General features: G+C 39.0%; 1 protein-coding gene across 1 annotated transcript; it reads left to right on the forward strand.

Annotated features, from left to right (window-relative positions):
- Positions 1 to 1,252: 1,252 nt before the first annotated feature.
- Positions 1,253 to 10,503, forward strand: hadhab (hydroxyacyl-CoA dehydrogenase trifunctional multienzyme complex subunit alpha b). The gene is made up of 20 exons (XM_041972041.1): positions 1,253 to 1,408; positions 2,131 to 2,169; positions 2,251 to 2,321; positions 2,403 to 2,536; positions 2,771 to 2,909; positions 3,005 to 3,124; positions 4,910 to 5,012; positions 5,111 to 5,233; positions 5,324 to 5,442; positions 5,799 to 5,855; positions 5,934 to 6,043; positions 6,251 to 6,385; positions 6,550 to 6,721; positions 7,915 to 8,001; positions 8,080 to 8,220; positions 8,366 to 8,434; positions 8,593 to 8,788; positions 8,914 to 9,028; positions 9,338 to 9,483; positions 9,626 to 10,503. Exons 1-20 carry the CDS (start codon positions 1,342 to 1,344, stop codon positions 9,769 to 9,771), a joined length of 2,289 nt encoding a protein of 762 aa, XP_041827975.1. The 5' UTR covers positions 1,253 to 1,341; the 3' UTR covers positions 9,772 to 10,503.
- The last annotated feature ends 7,880 nt before the right edge of the window (positions 10,504 to 18,383 follow it).

The following is an 18,383-nucleotide window of genomic DNA, read 5'->3' on the forward strand; positions in this document are numbered from 1 at the left end:
TTTTTCTTAATGAAATAAGAAGAATTATGTTTTATTCTTTTAACTGCACTGAAATGTTGCTCTTTTAGTATAGTTTAGTATCATCTGGGCTGCTTTCTTATATACTTATAAACCTTTTTAATACAGAGCAACATGTTCATGTGGATTGCTTGACCCTACTGCTGTGCATACAGAGGAAGACATGTTTTACTCACTGAAAAACATATACCAGGTTCCTCAAACTTAAATGATGAATTGACTGATTATCAATAATGACAATTCACCAGTATTACTCTTTCTACCATTACTTGAGGATCTTTATACCTCATTCCTCCCACATTAAACTGTGAGAATGTAAACTGAAAAAAAAATATTAAATGGGAGTATAAGTAGTTAAACTGATATGAATATACTTTTCTAGGAATAAAATTCTTCTGACATGTTTTGCCACAGTCAACGTGGTGAGCAATCATTATTGAGCAATAAAGGCAGTATATCAGAAAAGAGATCAGTTCCTGTTATCTGGGGTAAAAACAGTTCCTCAGTAGCTCAGGCTGCATCCTCAAAAACAATCTGTTGAGTTTTAAGAAAAACTGAATATCGTAACCTTCATGAAGGTAGATTCATTGCATTGCTTATAAATGGTGTTATCATTCACTGGAAAGAGATCAGTATAAAGTAGTTCAGCTAATTGTGAATGGGGTGTCATCTTTTTGCAATGATCAACACTACTTTTACTACTAAGACAACTGCAGATGATAATGATTTTGATGATGATATTGGAATGAATATCTGTTGTCTAGTAATTAGTAAACATACTTCTTTTTGTTTTGTTTTGTGGCCTATTCTGTTTTGAGTCAACCAACCTGAATTTGCCTCCTCCTTGTGGTAGAAAGCTGCTCTCACAATTACTGGGTCGTCATGTTTGACGCTTTACTTTACTGTTATTTTCCTTGTGCGCACACAAGGAAAATAACTACAACTGTGATGAAAAATACCCAAAGATCATTTTGACCTAAAATAATAATTTTTTTCAGAAAAGGTCATTGGATCTTTACACATAAATCTAGGTGGTTGGACATATTTCGCATTTGTGGTTCTTTTGCGACATGAAACGAGCGGAACTTTGTAGTCCTTTAACGTCCAATGAACTGCGTTGCCTTAAAAACTGGCCAATGAATTGGGGTTTTGTTCAACGATAGCCAATCAGCTCCACGTCCGATTGATCCCTTTCCAGGAAGTAGCAAAAGTCGGCAATCTTTCGTTCTTCTTCTCCTCTGAAGCACCAATGATAGTACTTTGACAGCGAGCGAGTTAGCTAGCTCCACTTCCCAGTACCGCAGACTGACCTCCGTTCCCAACATGGCTTGTGTTCGAGCCCTTGGTGTTCTTTCCAGATTGTCAGCAAAGAGATATGCTCTTTTTTCAGGTAAAATATGAGTATTTGTGTTCTAACTAGAGGAAAAACAGAAGGAAGAATGATTCTGAAGAATGATTTACTTAGTGTCCTAGACGGATAATTAGCTGGTTAGACTAGCTGTTAGCCCCGAAGAATGGTATGCAGAAATGTTTGATAGTGTTTCATACAACACTATCGTTTTGATATTTAGGCAAATCTAAATCCCAGTTAAATTGTAATGTCCTTGTTTGTTTAACTTTTTTGTTACAGGTTGCAAACTTAGGTGCAAACTTGCTACTTATGCTAACTAGCCTGATGCTACGGAATCGCTTTGGGACTCTAGTTCAAAATGAGTGGTGTAAATATATTTTTTACTCGAAGTTGTACCTTTAAGTTGTACAATTGAAGACTGCTTCTGGACATTTTAAACTTGGGTTTGAAGTCGTTTGCCATTCATTCGCCATTGTGTTGGGCACTGTGTCTGGTAGGCGGAGAATCTAGGTGAAGGGTCATTTTCCAGTGGCTTGCATAGCATGGCCGAGACTAACTGAGGTCACGGCTGTCATATGAGAACCTATCATATACAACTGATATGTTGATGTTACGAGAAAAGTTTAGAGGTTTTAAATATTAATACAGCTAAATGGTAAGTCTAATGCATCTAGGTCGTAAGCAGCAGGTCCAATAACTCACAATGTAGCCGATTTCAGATAAAACTGTAACACAGTGTCACTATATTTCTTTTTTCCCAGGCGGTTTTCGTACCTTCTCAGTAGCTCCTGCAATGCTAGGTAATATCTAAATAAATACAGTATCTGAAATAAATGGGTAACACTGTTTACAGTCAATAATTTACTCTTGTCTATTTTTAGCTCGAACCCATGTAAATTACGAAGTCAAGGGCGATGTTGCTGTTGTACGAATCAACGACCCAAACTCCAAGGTGTAATCTCATTCTCAACAAATACAAAACTGCATATTTAAGAATTACACACAAGGGTCTTAATGCCATGTCTCCTTACAGGTGAACACACTGTCAATTCAAATGCAAAAGGAGATGACAGAAGTAATGGCTGAAGTATGGGCCAATGATGCAGTTAAAAGTGCTGTCCTCATCTCCTCAAAGCCAGGATGCTTCATTGCAGGAGCTGATATTAAGTAAGAGAAACCTCTTTTATTCTCCATTCAATTATCTTTGTCATATGATGTGATCTCCTGCTGCTTTTACCACATTACTGATCAGTTTCCATTGGAATTGTATTGTCATTCCTCTTGATTTTTTTTCTTCCTTATTCTTTTTATAATTGACATCTGGTGTTGCTAAGCCTTAACGTGAAATGTCAAAATGGCTCATGTCTTTGATTTTGTGAAATTGATTTTCATCCAATACAGTATGATTCAGGCCTGCAACAGTGCTGAGGAGGTTAGTAAACTTTCTCAGGAAGGACAGAAAATGTTTGAGAAGATTGAAAACTCTCCAAAGCCTATTGTTGCTGCCATCAACGGCTCCTGTTTAGGAGGGGGCTTAGAGGTAAATAGATGGCATTTCCAGCAATGACTGTATTTTTTTTAAGAGGGCGAATGATAATAATTGCTATTGTGATGGGCTCTTTTTTTGTATTTTAGTTTGCCATTGCCTGTCAGTACAGAGTTGCAACAAAGAGCAAAAAAACAATTCTTGGTACTCCTGAAGTGATGCTGGGCCTCTTACCTGGAGCTGGTGGCACACAGAGACTCCCCAAAATGGTTTGTATTTATATAACTTTCTTAAGCTTTCTTAGTTTTTTTAAGTGGTTGATGTATTTTGTTTTGATAAGCACAAAAACAACTAAACATGAAAGGATAGTAAGCAAAGGAACATGCAATACTTACAAGGAAAAAACCTCAAATGGCTAGGCAGTTCTACAAAATAATCTGGCTACTTGTCATAATTACAACTTCTATGAAAATTTAATTCCATTGCACTGCTTGTTCTGTTTTAGACACCTGGTTCAAAATGCTAGTTTTTGGCTCATCTTTGAACACATCAGCAATTAGAAAATGCCAAATAGTTGCTAGCTGCTTTGATTTTGACATCATGGCATCATTCTCAGCACAATGAGGGTCGCTTTATTCTTATCTACAAATCTGTCCACCTGCCTTATGACCTGCAGCCCAAAATGTAGTCACGTTTGCCTTCTTAGTATGTATTTGTTTAGGATCTTAACATTAATAATCAATAATAATAATAATTTATAATTAATAATCAAAAAAATGGAGGCGGAAACTGAAAAAAGCTATTTCTGTATGTTAGCATATACACTTTTTTTGTGCTGTGGCATGGATCTCTTTGTCCACAATTTTTCTGTTATTTTAAAAAGAAAATAACATTTTATTTAAAAAAAAACACAGCATTAGCTGACAACTGCTACAAAAACAACTTTATATCAGTACTGTCTATCAACCAGCAGGTATATTGTTTGCTAAATAAATGGTATTAGCCAATAAACAACTCACATGTGAGTACTTTTGTCCTTCATTTGGACATTGAGATGTGCTATCCTCTTTTGTAATTATGCTATTGTTATATTTTGGGTTCAATACTCCACCAAGGATTCACAAGTTGAAGTACAATTTCTTCCCCCTTTTTTGTTCTTACCCATATAGACAGGTTTCATTGCAACACCATCACAGAGGTTCATGCAAAACTACAGGACAGAAAGCAGTGCTCATCTCAGTTTGATTGGCAGAGACAAGTTCCCAAAAACGAGATGTCTTGTCAGTTTACATCACCAGTGACTTTAAAAGACAGATGGATGTCATCCAACATAACCAAGTGGCTGTCCCCATGGAGCCAAATTGCAATAAAACTGTATAAGGATTTTAGCAATCCATCCTTTCATCCCCACGAAACCAGAGTTTAGCCTCCATGAAACCGATCATGTCTGGTACCACGTACCAAGGTGGATAGGTTTGAAACCTCTACCGTCTGTGTTCCATGAAGACAGCATAACTGCACAGCTGGAGGATATGACGTCAATGTGACGAACACGTGCCGATGCCCAATCCACGCCTTTCTCAATTTATTTTTGCTTTGTAGTCCAGCATTATTTGAAGAAGAAGCTCGACTTCTTTATCAGTCCAAACAGATGTTTCTCTTTTGCCTCACAGTAAATCCTCAGCTATCTTCTCTCCTTCCAATGTGAACTTCCTGCAACACACAGTGAGCCTTGATCTGCACATGCGCTACTTTTGTTCTGGCTTTGGAGTTACTCTTTAACCATCATAGCGACCTCCCACAGCCTTGTAGTAGGTACTAGAGCAGTTTCGTGGGGATGGTGAAGCCTTTCTCCTTGTTTTCGCCACCGTTTTCACACCTCGACTGGCTTGGTGCCGTGTGGACATAGCCCAAATATTGCACCCCTTTACCGAGAGCAAAAGCAGATAGTGGATTTCTGCCTCTTGGTTCCATGCACATACAGTAATGTTTGAAAGCAAGAAACATGTCCATTGGTTGGGAAAAATTATTAACTTGTTTTCGTTTACCTGTAGGTTGGTCTTCCAAATGCATTTGACATGATGCTGACAGGAAGAAACATCAAAGCAGATAAAGCCAAAAAGATGGGGCTTGTCCACCAATTAGTCGATCCTTTAGGTAAAAACCAAAAAAAAATAAAGAAAAAAATCTGGACTTGTCTTTAAAATTACTGAACTGCTTTAAATTAGGATTTATTTTTATCTTTCCTATTACAGGACCTGGGCTAAAGAGTCCAGAGGAAAGAACAATAGACTACCTGGAAGAAGTTGCCATTGAATGTGCCAGAGGCATTGTCAATAAGAAGATTCCTCTTCACAAAGAGAAAAGCATGATGCAGAGTAAGTAACACTGAATTATTTTGTGTTTTTAATTTTGCACTCACCCAAGATTATGTGATTTTAAATTAAACATGTTTTCTTTCTCTATAGAAATTCAAGACTATGTGATGAGCTTTGAGCTTGTGAGGAATCAAATTTACAAAACGGTGCACAGTAAAGTTATGAAGCAGAGCAAGGGACTTTATCCAGCACCTCTGAAAATCATTGAAGTAAGTGGAAAAAAATAGTAACTTTCCGCAGCTGTACATATATAAACGTGGATTCCTAGAACACAGTCCTGAAGTGTCCGTTTCACATTCTCCCTCTACTGGGAGAAAATTAAATCTATTATGTGGCAATTTATGTTAAAATGAGTTCAGTGAATGTGCAACAGCGATCATTCAATTAATAGAATAATAAAGAGAGATTGCTGTGATTATCACTTGATGTCACTTTAAATGGGAAGACACTCCTTGCCTAGTGATTTTTTTTTTTATTTTACTTTATTTTATTGTAATAATCCTACAGGAGACTCCACCTGTTTTATGTTCTGAGAGTGATTTCTGTCTGTTATGTCCTTCCTCAGTGTGTAAAGACCGGAGTTGAACAAGGTCCTGTTGCTGGATACTTGGCAGAGTCTCAGGTAAGTTTTTATCTTTTACTGGCACATTTTGAAGTTACATTAGTCACTGAACATCATAAATTTCCACATTTGTTACAGAATTTTGGTGAGTTGGCAAGAACCTCAGAATCAGGTGCCCTGATTGGTCTGTATCATGGTCAAGTTGCATGCAAAAAGAACCGCTTTGGAGCTCCTGAAAGAGACGTGAAGTAAGTTTGTAAGACTATTCCTTGTAGAACTAAATTTAGCACCTGTCATAGTTAAATGTGTTGTCATAGTGTCATAGTTGGGGCCTGCTCAGCCTTTCTTATCATAGATCAGTTTGGTCATGGTGAAGCCCTCACTGGTGATGACAAAACAGTGCTGGGTCAGTTTTACTGGCAGATAACCAGTTTGTGCTTGTTGTTTATTGACAGGACTCTTGCCATCTTGGGGGCAGGTTTGATGGGAGCAGGTATCGCCCAGGTAACTGTAGACAAAGGTGTGCACACAATCCTCAAGGACACCACTGTGGCTGGACTGGCTAGAGGGGAGCAGCAGGTTTACAAAGGGTAAGTGAGTTATCACATTACACAGTAAGAATAACGTAGTAAATTATATCTTGAGAGTATATGTGATTTATGCTTTAATAAAAACAATTTTAAGTTTCAAGCCACCTGATATTTGAAAGTAGTTCTTCACTTTGCTTTTTATTGTGCTTTTTATTTTGAACTAGACTCAATGACAAGACAAAAAAGAAGAGCATCACATCATTTCAGAGAGACTCCATACTGTCCAGTTTGACTGGCCAGTTGGATTACAGTGGCTTTGAAAAGGCCGACATGGTTATTGAAGCCGTGTTTGAAGATATCAACATCAAGCATGCAGTCCTGAAGGAGGTGGAGGCTGTAAGTGTGACTTTAAATGACCCAATGAGACTTTTACAGTCCCAGTTCCAAAAATGTTGGGATGCTGACTTAAAATATAAATGAAACCAAATGTATTGATCTGCAAATTCCATAAACACATTTTTTATTCCTAGTAGAGCTGGTTTGAAATTTAGTGGCAGCAACTCATCTCAAAAAAGTTTGAACAGATGTAACAAAAGGCTGGAAAATTAGATCAGTTGGCAACAGATCAGTAACTTGCAGAGCCTCTCAGATGTAGAGATAATTCACCAACCTGCAACAGTGCGTCCAAAAGTTTTGGAGCAATTTTAGTAAATTATCCTCAACGTATACTTTGAAGATCTCGCCATCTACAGTGTATAATATCACCAAAAGATTTAAAGAATCGGAAGGAATCTCTGTGCACATTGGAACAAGTCTGAATGTCAAAACTGGATCCTTGTGATCTTCAGGCATGATTCTTTACTGGAAATCACTGCATGGACTCAGGAACACTTCCAGAAAACACGGTTTGCCTTGCAACCCACAAAAGCAGGTCAATCAAACCCCTTTTAAAAATGGCCTGAGGCAAGATGGTAAAATGTTGAGGTCAGATGAATCAAAATGTGAAATTCTTTTTGGAAACCATGGACGCAAAGGGATCACCCAGCTTTTTGTCAGCAGACATCTCAGAATAACCTTGCAGATTTCAGCAAGACCATGTTAAAACACAAACTGCTTCCATTACAGCAGCATCAGGAAGCATCAAGTTGTTAAACCTTTTACAAATAGAAAACGTTTGGAGCATGATAAAATGAAAAGTCCAGCAACAAAGATCCAGGACATTTGAGCAGCTAGAATCCTGCACCAGACATGAATGGGACAACACTCCTCTCCTAAAACTCAAGCAACTGCTCTCCTCACTTCCCAGATGTCTAGACAGATGTTAAAAAAAGATGGGATGTTACACATCACCCTGTTCCAACTTTTTTTAGATGTGTTACTGCCATCAAATTCAAAATTAACTAATATTTTCCATGAAGTAGTAAACTGGTGTTATCTTCTATTGACAATAATATGTGAATTTCTGTGATTTGCAAATCTCTGCAGTTTTTATTTACATTTTACAGCATAGCAACATTTTTGGAATTGAGTTTGAATTTATTGTTGAGCTTTATTCAGTAAGCTTTAAAGTGACATGCGTTTGTCTGTAGGTGGTCCCTCCCCACTGCATATTTGCCAGCAACACATCTGCTCTGCCCATCAAGGACATTGCTGCTGCCAGCAAGAGACCAGACAAGGTTAGAATTTGTGGCTTACAATTACTTGTATGTTTCTTATTTAAAAGAAAGTGTTAAATATTTCCTCTGCATCTTTAGGTGGTTGGAATGCACTACTTCTCCCCAGTGGACAAAATGCAGCTTCTTGAGATTATCACCACTAATCAGACATCAAAGGACACTACAGCCTCTGCTGTGGCAGTTGGCCTGAAGCAGGGCAAAGTCATCATAGTTGTTGGGGTGAGATTTGGTGCTGTGCTTGTTTCTTGACACCTTGTGCAAATTGGTAATGTAACAAAAATGACAAACGAGGTTGTGCTTACGTTTAAGAGAAATCTGCAGAAGTTTTTGACCTTGTCATGAAATTTGACAAATTTATTTTTAGGATGGACCTGGATTCTACACAACAAGGTGTTTGGCTCCCATGCTGGCTGAAGCAGTGCGAGTACTTCAGGTTAGTGGTTAAGCAGTGCTGGATCCAGCTATGACCTCTGTTTCCTCTGTCAGATATCCTGCATTTAATATTTGTAGTGTTTAGGGCAAAGAAATTGAAAAGGGATGGACAGAATCTGCAGTAACTATTTTGGGATGCTTTATGTTCTTACAATTCAGGAGGGTGTTGACCCCAAGAAGTTGGATGGACTCACCACAAGCTTTGGGTTCCCTGTGGGTGCAGCCACTCTTGCTGATGAGGTCGGTATTGACGTTGCAGCCCATGTGGCTGAGGACCTGGGCAAAGCTTTTGGTTCCCGCTTTGGTGGTGGAAATGTGGAAGTTTTGAAGACCATGGTGGAGCTGGGATTTAAAGGTATGAGCAGGGATTCAATAAGCATTCAAATACAATCTTTCAGTCTTAAGCCACCCAGTTAATTGTTTCGAATATCATTTATAATGAAAATGTATTTCAATAATTTTATAATTTTAATTGTTAAGGTCGCAAATCAGGAAAAGGCTGCTACGTCTACCAGCCAGGAACCAAAGTCAGAGAAGTCAACCCAGATATTGGAGACATCCTTGAAAAATACAAGATGACACCAAATCCCAAAGTGTAAGTCAACATTGGATATCTAAAGAAGGAGGAATACAACAGTTTAAATCCCACTTTTATCCTCTACTTCTACAAAATCACTACAATCATATTTTTATTGGTGAAAGTCTAAAGGTACAGACAAACTGAAGCATACACAGGGAAGCATACTGTAGCTGTGTTTTGCCTAATCTGCGTCTTTTCTTTGACCAGGTCATTTTGTGTAACAATAAACATCCTATGCTATGATCTGAAACTGGTAGAATAATTCCAGTTCTTGTCCCTCATTTCTTATCTAATATGAATGTTTGTTTTGGTTTTTTTCTTCAGCTCATCAGACTCAGATGTGCAGTACAGGCTTGTGTCGCGATTTGTCAATGAGGCTGTGTTGTGTCTGCAAGAAGGCATCTTGAACAACCCTCTGGAAGGAGACATCGGGGCTGTGTTCGGGCTGGGATTCCCCCCTTGTCTCGGAGGTCAGGGTTCAGCTTTTATCAGTTACTCGGCTGATGTTCTCATATAAGCTCTTCATAGATTATCAATGACTTTGAAATATTGATATTATTCCTTAAACATAGCTTGGCCAATATTTCTAACATGCCGTCTTGATGCTTTCAGGACCTTTCCGTTTCGTAGACACCTTCGGAGCTGACAAACTGGTTGGGAAGATGAGGCAATATGAAGCTGTGTATGGGAATCAGTTCACACCATGCCAACTCCTACTGGATCATGCAAAAGATTCCAGCAAGAAATTTCACAAGTGAGCGAATCACCATGTGTGCCAGTGGCTCATAATAAAACTCCCGTCTGCCACAAGAATGTGCCTAACATTGATATCAAATGTGGGACATATGCTGAAAATACACTTTGACAATTTATTGGGTGCGCCTTACCTTAATGCAGTCTAATCGAGAAGTCCTGAAGTAAAGATGTCCCATTTTTGTTGAAAGTGCCCCTCCCATCCCTCCCTTTTAATAGACTTGGACTGAATTTAACGATCATTTGTAGCCATTTAAGGTTGAGCTGTATCGCTACCACATGACTGTTTTTAGTCTTTGCTCCCTGATTAAAAAGGAGGGGCAAAAACAACCTCCAAAATAATCATAAACTTGATTTTACATCACCTGTTCTGATGGGTGGACAATTACACATGGTATTTATTTTATTCAGGGGTACCTAAAGAACTCATAACTGAGTGTATAATATCAGCAAACGTGGAAGATTGTCTTTTTTTTTCTTCTTCTTTTTTTTTTTACTAAAATGCTCAATGTATAGGTTGTAGGGACATATTGAGGCTAATTATTTACATATTGCATTTGTAAAGAAACTGGTGCAAAAGAATTAAACTCCAAGTGGCAATTTAATTCTTAAATACTGATGAATGTCTAGAGGCATGGTTCAGCAAGTGTATTCTGTTTTTTGTACATTTAATGCTCTGGCTCAATGTGGAGAATGATGTAAATGTGAAGATTCAATAAAAAAATGTTATCAAATGAGTGTTTTTTTAATGCTCTGTAATTTACTAGTTTATTAAAATTTTAACTGATGCAAGTACAGTGGAGATGTTTTTCAACGTCTTCACTGGCCATCATAATTGTATATTTATGTGAGTTTATATAAATGTAAGCAATAGAGCATACAAAAAATAATCTAGGTGGTAAAGAAAGCAAAGCTTTATACAAGTAAAAATGGTTTGGCAGATTCTACAAGATTAACTGATTACAAATGAATGTCAGGACTGGGTATAAAAGGAACATCTACACCCTCCCCCGTTTAATATCATGCATGTCTCACTGCATGTGCAACCAACACTGTTCATTTTTTATGTTAAGAGACTCTGAGAATGCTGTACTCAAACCCCGAAACAGTGACTTAACAGTCACTAAGGGGTGTCCTAAATCAGGATATTCAAGTCTTTTAAAAGGTTGTCTGACTCTTTCAGATCGTCCCACAGGCTGAGTTGTAATGGGATTATTAATGCCTATCTCATCAGGTGAGTCAATTGATTGGTCTCCTTGTTTTACCGACAGAATCCTCAGGAGGTCCTTCTGGAATAGTTACCGTTTCATTTTCCACAGGCTCAGCAGCTTCGGTGTCGTTTCCATCCAGAATGTTTCCCACAAGGTGGTCAATTTCAGTATGCTCATCTTCACTCACATTTTTCTCATTATCAGGTTCTGCGTTGGCTTTGGTTTCAGGTAAGTCACAATCGGGTGGGCTGGCCATGTCTGGTTGTTGAGGTTTTCCACATTCATGTACAATAGTAAATCTGGCAACTTCTTCAGATGGGGATTTCTCAACCTACTGAAGTTCATTGTCAAGATCGGTTAACTCTTCTCTGTAGCAGCAGTTTGACGTGTCTTATGACGGTGAATCGGCACTGACTCAGGTATGTCTGTGGTGGAAACTGGGAGGCAACTCCAAGAAAGCAAAAGGTCTCTGTAAAGTTCGTGAGAGACCTTGCTTTGACACAGGTGTAACAGTATAAACGGGTAAGTCACCTGCATGTTTGACAACCACGTGGATGTCGGCCTCCAATTTATCAGCAAGCTTATTCTTACCACACAGCCTCAAATTCCTAACTAAAACCCTATCCCCAGGTTTAAGTTCAGAAACTGATTTTGCCGTCAAACCTGGCCTTGTTTTTGTCTGCCACTTTTTGAAAAGCTAACTTATAGCTTTCGTCAATACGTTTCTTGAGACTTTCAACATACATCCACGAGTCACTTTCTGATCTTTGTTGAGAGGAAGTTTTTTTCCATTTCTTTTCTAACTAAATTTAACAATTCATTTAATTTTTCACCAGAACAAAAAATGTTAGTGTCAGCAAACAACACCATCTTCATTACTTGTGATACAGAACCAATATCGTTAATAAACAAAATAAACAGTTTAGGTCCTAAGACCGACCCTTGCGGGACACCACAAACTATGTCCAATTTAGAAGAACAAATATCACCCAGCTTAACATATTGCTGTCTATCAGTTAAATAGCTTCTAATCCATTTTAGTACTAAACCTCTAATTCCATATTTTTCAAGTTTCTGAAGTAGGAAATTGTGATTGATTTATCAAATGCTTTTTTATATCTATAAAAATCCCAATAGCAATTTGTTTTTGTTCCAAAGCATTACTAATTTCTTCAATAGCTTCCATTATTGCCAATGATGTAGACATATTAGATCTGAAACCATACTGGATATTTGAAAGTAAGTTGTTTTGCAATAAATGTGTCCATTCTATTGTTGAATAATTTTTCGAGTGTTTTGGAAAATTGTGGAAGTAGGGAGACAGGTCGATAGTTGGTATATTAGTGTTTGCTCCCAGTTTTTTTGTACAAGGATATGACCTTTGCTATTTTCATTAAATTTGGAAAAGATCCAGTTAGAAATTATAGATTATTTATAATCCCTCCAATAACCTCTTTGACAACTCTCATATCAATATCATTACAATCAGTTGATGTCTTGTTTTTACAATTTTTAACAATTTCCAGCATCTCATTTTCCTTTACAGGATTTAAAAACATTGAGTTGCCATTTCTATATATTAATTCATTCTAACTGTCTTCTATTATTTCTTGTTGGGAATTTTTTTTGCAATGTCCTGTCCAATATTGACAAAAAAATTATGTGTCAGCCATATCACACCTATCAGACACCACCTTCTCGTTATCAATAAAGTACTCTGGTATGTCAGTGTGTTTTGAGTTTTTTCTGGCAATACTATTTAAAATGTCCCATGTACCTTTAACATTATTTTTATTATCCTCAAGTATTTTTCTGTAATACTCATTTTTGCTGATCCTTATATGAGTTAACTTATTTTTATACTTCTTATACCTGTTTTTCTTCTCTTCTACAGCGTATGTATTCTTTATAAAGAAAATTCTTCTTTTTACAGGTGTTTTGTAATCCTTTTGTTATCCATGGACAGTTACTATGTTTCAGTTTTTTAGTGTATTCTTTGATTGGACAGTATTTGTCATATAAACTTTTAAACATTTTCAAAAATAACTCATAGGCATAATCCACATTATTATCTTCAAAAATTGCTTCCCAGTTCTGTGCCAGTAATTCCTCCTTAAATTTGTTTAAGTCCTCTGTTCTTATTCTTTTGTGTGTCCTATGTGTAGTTGTTTTTTTTTTTTTACCTTATAATTATAGTCATAGTAAATAAAAACAGGTAAATGATCAGTGATGTCATTGATAAGTATACCACTTATTGTTTTACTTTCAATAATAGTATAAATATTATCAGAGTGGCACAGGTGGGAGTAATTCTTGTGGATCTAGTAATCTTTGGGAACAAACACATACTTTACATTGTATTTAAAAAAATCTTCTTGTATTTATGAAGGTTTAATAAAGTCTTGTTATTTATGTTGGAGAATGTACCCTCCATCCATTCTCTGAAGGAGTCAATGTTTGTTCCTGGTGATCTGTATATGCAGCTTACATTTTTTTTTTCCTTTCATTACAAATTTCAATTTTTAAGCGTTCTAAAAAATGATCAATAACAGATGTCATATTATTCACATGATTATAGGTTAAGTTTTTGTCCATGAAGAGTGCTACACCTTCACCTGCCTTATTATTCCTATTAACGTTCATAAATTCATAACCCTCCAGATCAAAGTCCATTCCTTTTTCAGATTTAATCCAAGATTCCGTAATAGATATGATGCTAAACGGCTCTAAGAATGTCTGTAAATAGTCCTTAATATTGTGAAAGTTAGTGTAGAGGCTTCTGGCATTAAAATGGATAATTGATGTTTTAATGTTCTTATTGAAGTCATCTTCATTATAACAATCATCCTGAATACTATGAAAAAAATTAATATCAGGGTCTATGTTCTGTTCTAACTTATGTTCAATATAATCAGTGACTTCATAAGTCCTCATTTGACAGTCACGGTAGTGATTATTCCTTTCAGTTGAAATCTCAAATGTGAGATAAGTCAGCTTTATAGGTGTGCATCATGTTTGTGCATAGATGTTTACCTCAAGACTTCAGACATGGAAGAACCTAAAGTCTCTCTGTCTGTATTTGGATCTGGGCCACAGGCTGTTTCTGGACCTCTAAATGTCTCTGCATCCGTTTGTGTTTGCATCTGTTCATCTGTGGTGTTGATGCCAACCTCTGTCTCTTTAGCCCCTTGAGTTCGACTTTGACTAAGCCAAACTGAAGATAAAGCTTGAGGTTTCTCTTCATCGTCATCATCCTTCAGAGGAGCTGTACTCACTGGTAGAGCAGTGACATTCTCCTCCAGACAATTAAACTGCTTCTTGTCTTGAATGGTCCAGAGTTCCTTTTTATTGTGGAGAAGTTAGCAGTCCTGCTGGTCCAACTTGAAGCTCAATTTACATTTAGCATTTTCACCAGCAGCTGGTGGACAGCTGCAGAGAACAGTAACACAAATTGTCTTCTTGGACAACTGGGAAATTAATAATCACACCAATATCACTTGTGAGATTTCTTTGTGTTTGAAGGATCAGAGAATACTCCATTGATATCCTTGACATTATTAGTTTCTTATACAGGATTTAAAAGTAATTATTTTCAGGGGTGCAAATGTAAGAGAAAATGGATGAAAAATCCCAATAAAATGATTGAGCATAAGATCAATTTATAACTGTGCGATTGTAACAAATTTTGCCCTGAGGTTTACATAGTTTATAAATAAGCTAGTTAAATAGTTGAGTAAATAAATAATACATTTTTAATGTATGTTTTTTATGACGTTTAAAATAAATTAGAGATTAATAAAGTTCTATTTGAAACCTACAAATGTTTCTAACCTAACTTGTTCAACCAATTAAGATTTTGAATAGTTTGAATTTCAAAAATCACAGCTATCTTTAAGCTAGTTAGGTGCAGGCAGCATGAAGTAACTCACACCAACCACAAATTAATTCTGAAATCCAGTTTTTCCCCCTAACATTTACTATTGCCTCTTAAACTTTTGCTCTAAATGCGACTAAAATACTAACTTGCCCTGTGTAACACAACTTGCAAGGTGGTAACGGGTTCCAATTGGCAGTCATGTCCTCTTGACTTCGGTAAAGTTAGAAAGATATTCACAGATTAGGCTTTTTACCGATTAATAACTCATCAACGGAACATTGCTTCTACAAAACTGACACAACACCGCAATCACAGCAACATAGACTGCAAGCTACAATCGTATTTTCATCAAAACGAGCCGTCCTCCAAGCTGGGCTCTATGCAGAGCCAGTCGCTACTTGACCGAAAAAATATGAAAGGAAAATATTTAATAACTACAATATGATGTGTTGTAGTGCCACCAAACTAACAGTACTAATAAACCATATCATCTTGAGCATACTACAACTCTTACTTTGGTAGAAAATGCTTACAAGTACTTTTAGGATTTTTTTCATCATTTAAATAAGTAATAAATATTCAATGACTACAATATGACCTGTTGTAATGCCACCAAACTCACAGTACTAATAAACCATCCCTTATAGATCATGCTACACCTCTTACTTAGGTAAAAAAATATGCTTACATGTATTTTTAAGATTTTTTTCATCATTTAAATAAGTAATAAATATTCAATAACTACAATATGACATGTTGTAGTGCCACCAAACCCACAGTACTAATAAACCATCTCATCTTGATCATACTACATCTCTTACTTTGGTAGAAAATGCTTCCATGTATTTTTAGGATTTTTTCATCATTTAAATAAGTAATAAATGGACAATAACTACAATATGACAGCTCTTACTTTAGTAAAATATAAACTGAAATTCCTTATAACATTATATTCTATATTGGCTCTGCATGGATCTTCACATCAAAAGTTACAATCTTACAGGAATATACAGTTCAAATGAAAATAAAAGCTTTTCCACAATGATGCCTCTCGTACATCATCTTATCTTCTGGGAGACTTCTGTAAGATTGTAATTTTTGTTATGAAGATCAATATAGAATCAATCCATCCACCCATTATCTGCCGCCTATCCGGAGTCAGGTTGCGGTGGCAGCTGCCTAAGCAGGAAAAACCAGACTTCCCTCTCCCCAGCCACATTCACCAGCTCATCCAGGGGGATCCCAATGCATTTCCAGGTTAGCTGAGAGATGTGGTCCCTCCAGGGTGTCCTGGGTCTTCCACGGGGCCTCTTTCTGGTGGGACATGCCCGGAACACCTCACCAGGGAGGCGTCCAGGAGGCATCCTGACCAGATGCCCGAGCCACCGCACCTGGCTCCTCTTGATGTGGAGGAGCAGCGACTTTAATCGGAGCCCCTCCCAGATCACCGAGTTTCTCACCCTATCCCTAAGGGAGAGCCCGGCCACCCTGCGGAGAAAACTCATTTCGGCCGCTTGTACTCACAATCTTGTTCTTTCGGTCACTACCCACAGCTTGTGACCATAGGTGAGGGTAGGAACGTAGATAAACCGGTAGATCGAGAGCTTTGCCTTTTGGCTCAGTTCCCTCTTAACCACGGCAGACCGCATCAGAGTTTGCATCACTGCAGATGACGCACCAATCCGCCTGTCGATCTCCTGCTCCATCCTTCCCTCACTAGTGAACAAGACCCCGAGATACGTGAACCCCTCCACTTTGGGCAGGACCTCATTGCCGAACTGGGGAAAGCATTCCACCCTTTTCCAGCTGAGGACCATGGTCTCAGATTTGGAGGTGCTGATTCTCATCCCAGCCGCTTCACGCTCGGCTGCGAATTGCTCCAGTGAGAGCTGAAGATCATGGCCCGATGAAGCCAACAGAACCACTTCATCTGCAAAGAGCAAAGACCCAATCCTGAGACCACCAAACCGGATGCCCTCAACACCTTGGCAGCACCTAGAAATTCTGCCCATAAAAGTTATGAACAGAATCGTGACAAAGGGCAGCCTTGGCGGAGTCCAACCCTCACCGGAAACGATTCTGATTTACTGCCGGCAATGTGGACCAAGCTCTGACACCAGTCGTACAGGGACCGGACAGCTCGTACAAGGGGGTCCGGCACTCCATACTCCCGGAATATGCCCACAGGAGTCCCCAGGTGACACGGATGAACACTGTCTCCAAGTCCACAAAGCACATGTAGACTGGTTGAGCGAACTCCCATGCCCCCTCCAAGACCCTGAAGAGAGTGTAGAGCTGGTCCACTGTTCCACAACCGGGATGAAAACCACACTGCTCTTCCTCAATCTGAGGTTCGACTATCCGACGGACCCTCCCCTCCAGCACCCCTAAATAGACCTTACCAGGGAGGCTGAGGAGTGTGATCCCCCTGTAGTTGGAGCACAACCTCTGGTCCCCCTTTTTGAAGAGGGGGACCACCACCCCAGTCTGCCAGTTCAGAATAACTGTCCCTGATGTCCACACGATGCTGCAGATGCGTGTCACTAAGACAGCCCTACAGCATCCAGAGCCTTAAGGAACTCTGGGGGGACCTCATCCACCCACGGGGCCGTGCCACTGAGAAGCTTTTTAACCACCTTAGCGACCTCAGTCCAAAGATAGGAGAGCCAACACCAGGGTCCCCAGACTCTGCTTCCTCATCAGAAGACGTGTTGGTGAGATTGAGAGGGTCTTCGAAGTAGTTACTCCACCGCCTCACAATGTCCCGAGTCAAGATCAGCAGCCCCCCATCCCCACTGTACACAGTGTTGATGGAGCACTGTTTTCCCCTCCTGAGCCGCCGGATGGTGGACCAGAATCTACTTGAAGCCGTCCGGAAGTCATTCTTCAATGGCCTCTCCAAACTCCTCCCATGCCCAAGTTTTTGCCTTAGCAACCACCAAATCTGCTTTCTGCTTAGCCCGCCGATACCCATCAGCTGCCTCTTGAATCCCACAGGTCAAAAAGACCCAATAGGATTCCTTCTTCAGCTTTTGATGGCATCCCGTACTGCTAGTGTCCACCAACAAGTTTGGGGGTTACTGCCACGATAGGCACCAACGGCCTTGCGGCTACAGCTGCGGCTGGCCGCCTCAACAATAGAGGCACGGAACACAGCCCACTCGGACTCAATGTCCCCTGCCTCACCCAGGACATGGTTGAAGCTCTGCCAGAGATGGGAGTTGAAACTCTTTCTGACAGAGGACTCCGCCAGACGTTCCCAGCAGACCCTCACAACACGCTTGGATCTGCCAGGCCTGACCGACATCTTCCTCCACCATCTGAGCCAACTCACCACCAGGTGGTGATCAGTTGACAGCTCCGCCCCTCTCTTTACCCGAGTGTCCAAGACATGCAGCCGCAAGTCTGACGATACAACTACAAAGTCTATCATCGAACTACGGCCTAGAGTGTCCTAGTGCCAAGTGCACATGTGGACACTCTTATGCTTGATGAAGGTTTTCAATATAGACAATCCATGATGAGCACA

Source organism: Melanotaenia boesemani, chromosome 20 (assembly GCF_017639745.1).
Source record: "Melanotaenia boesemani isolate fMelBoe1 chromosome 20, fMelBoe1.pri, whole genome shotgun sequence".
Taxonomy (NCBI): domain Eukaryota; kingdom Metazoa; phylum Chordata; class Actinopteri; order Atheriniformes; family Melanotaeniidae; genus Melanotaenia; species Melanotaenia boesemani.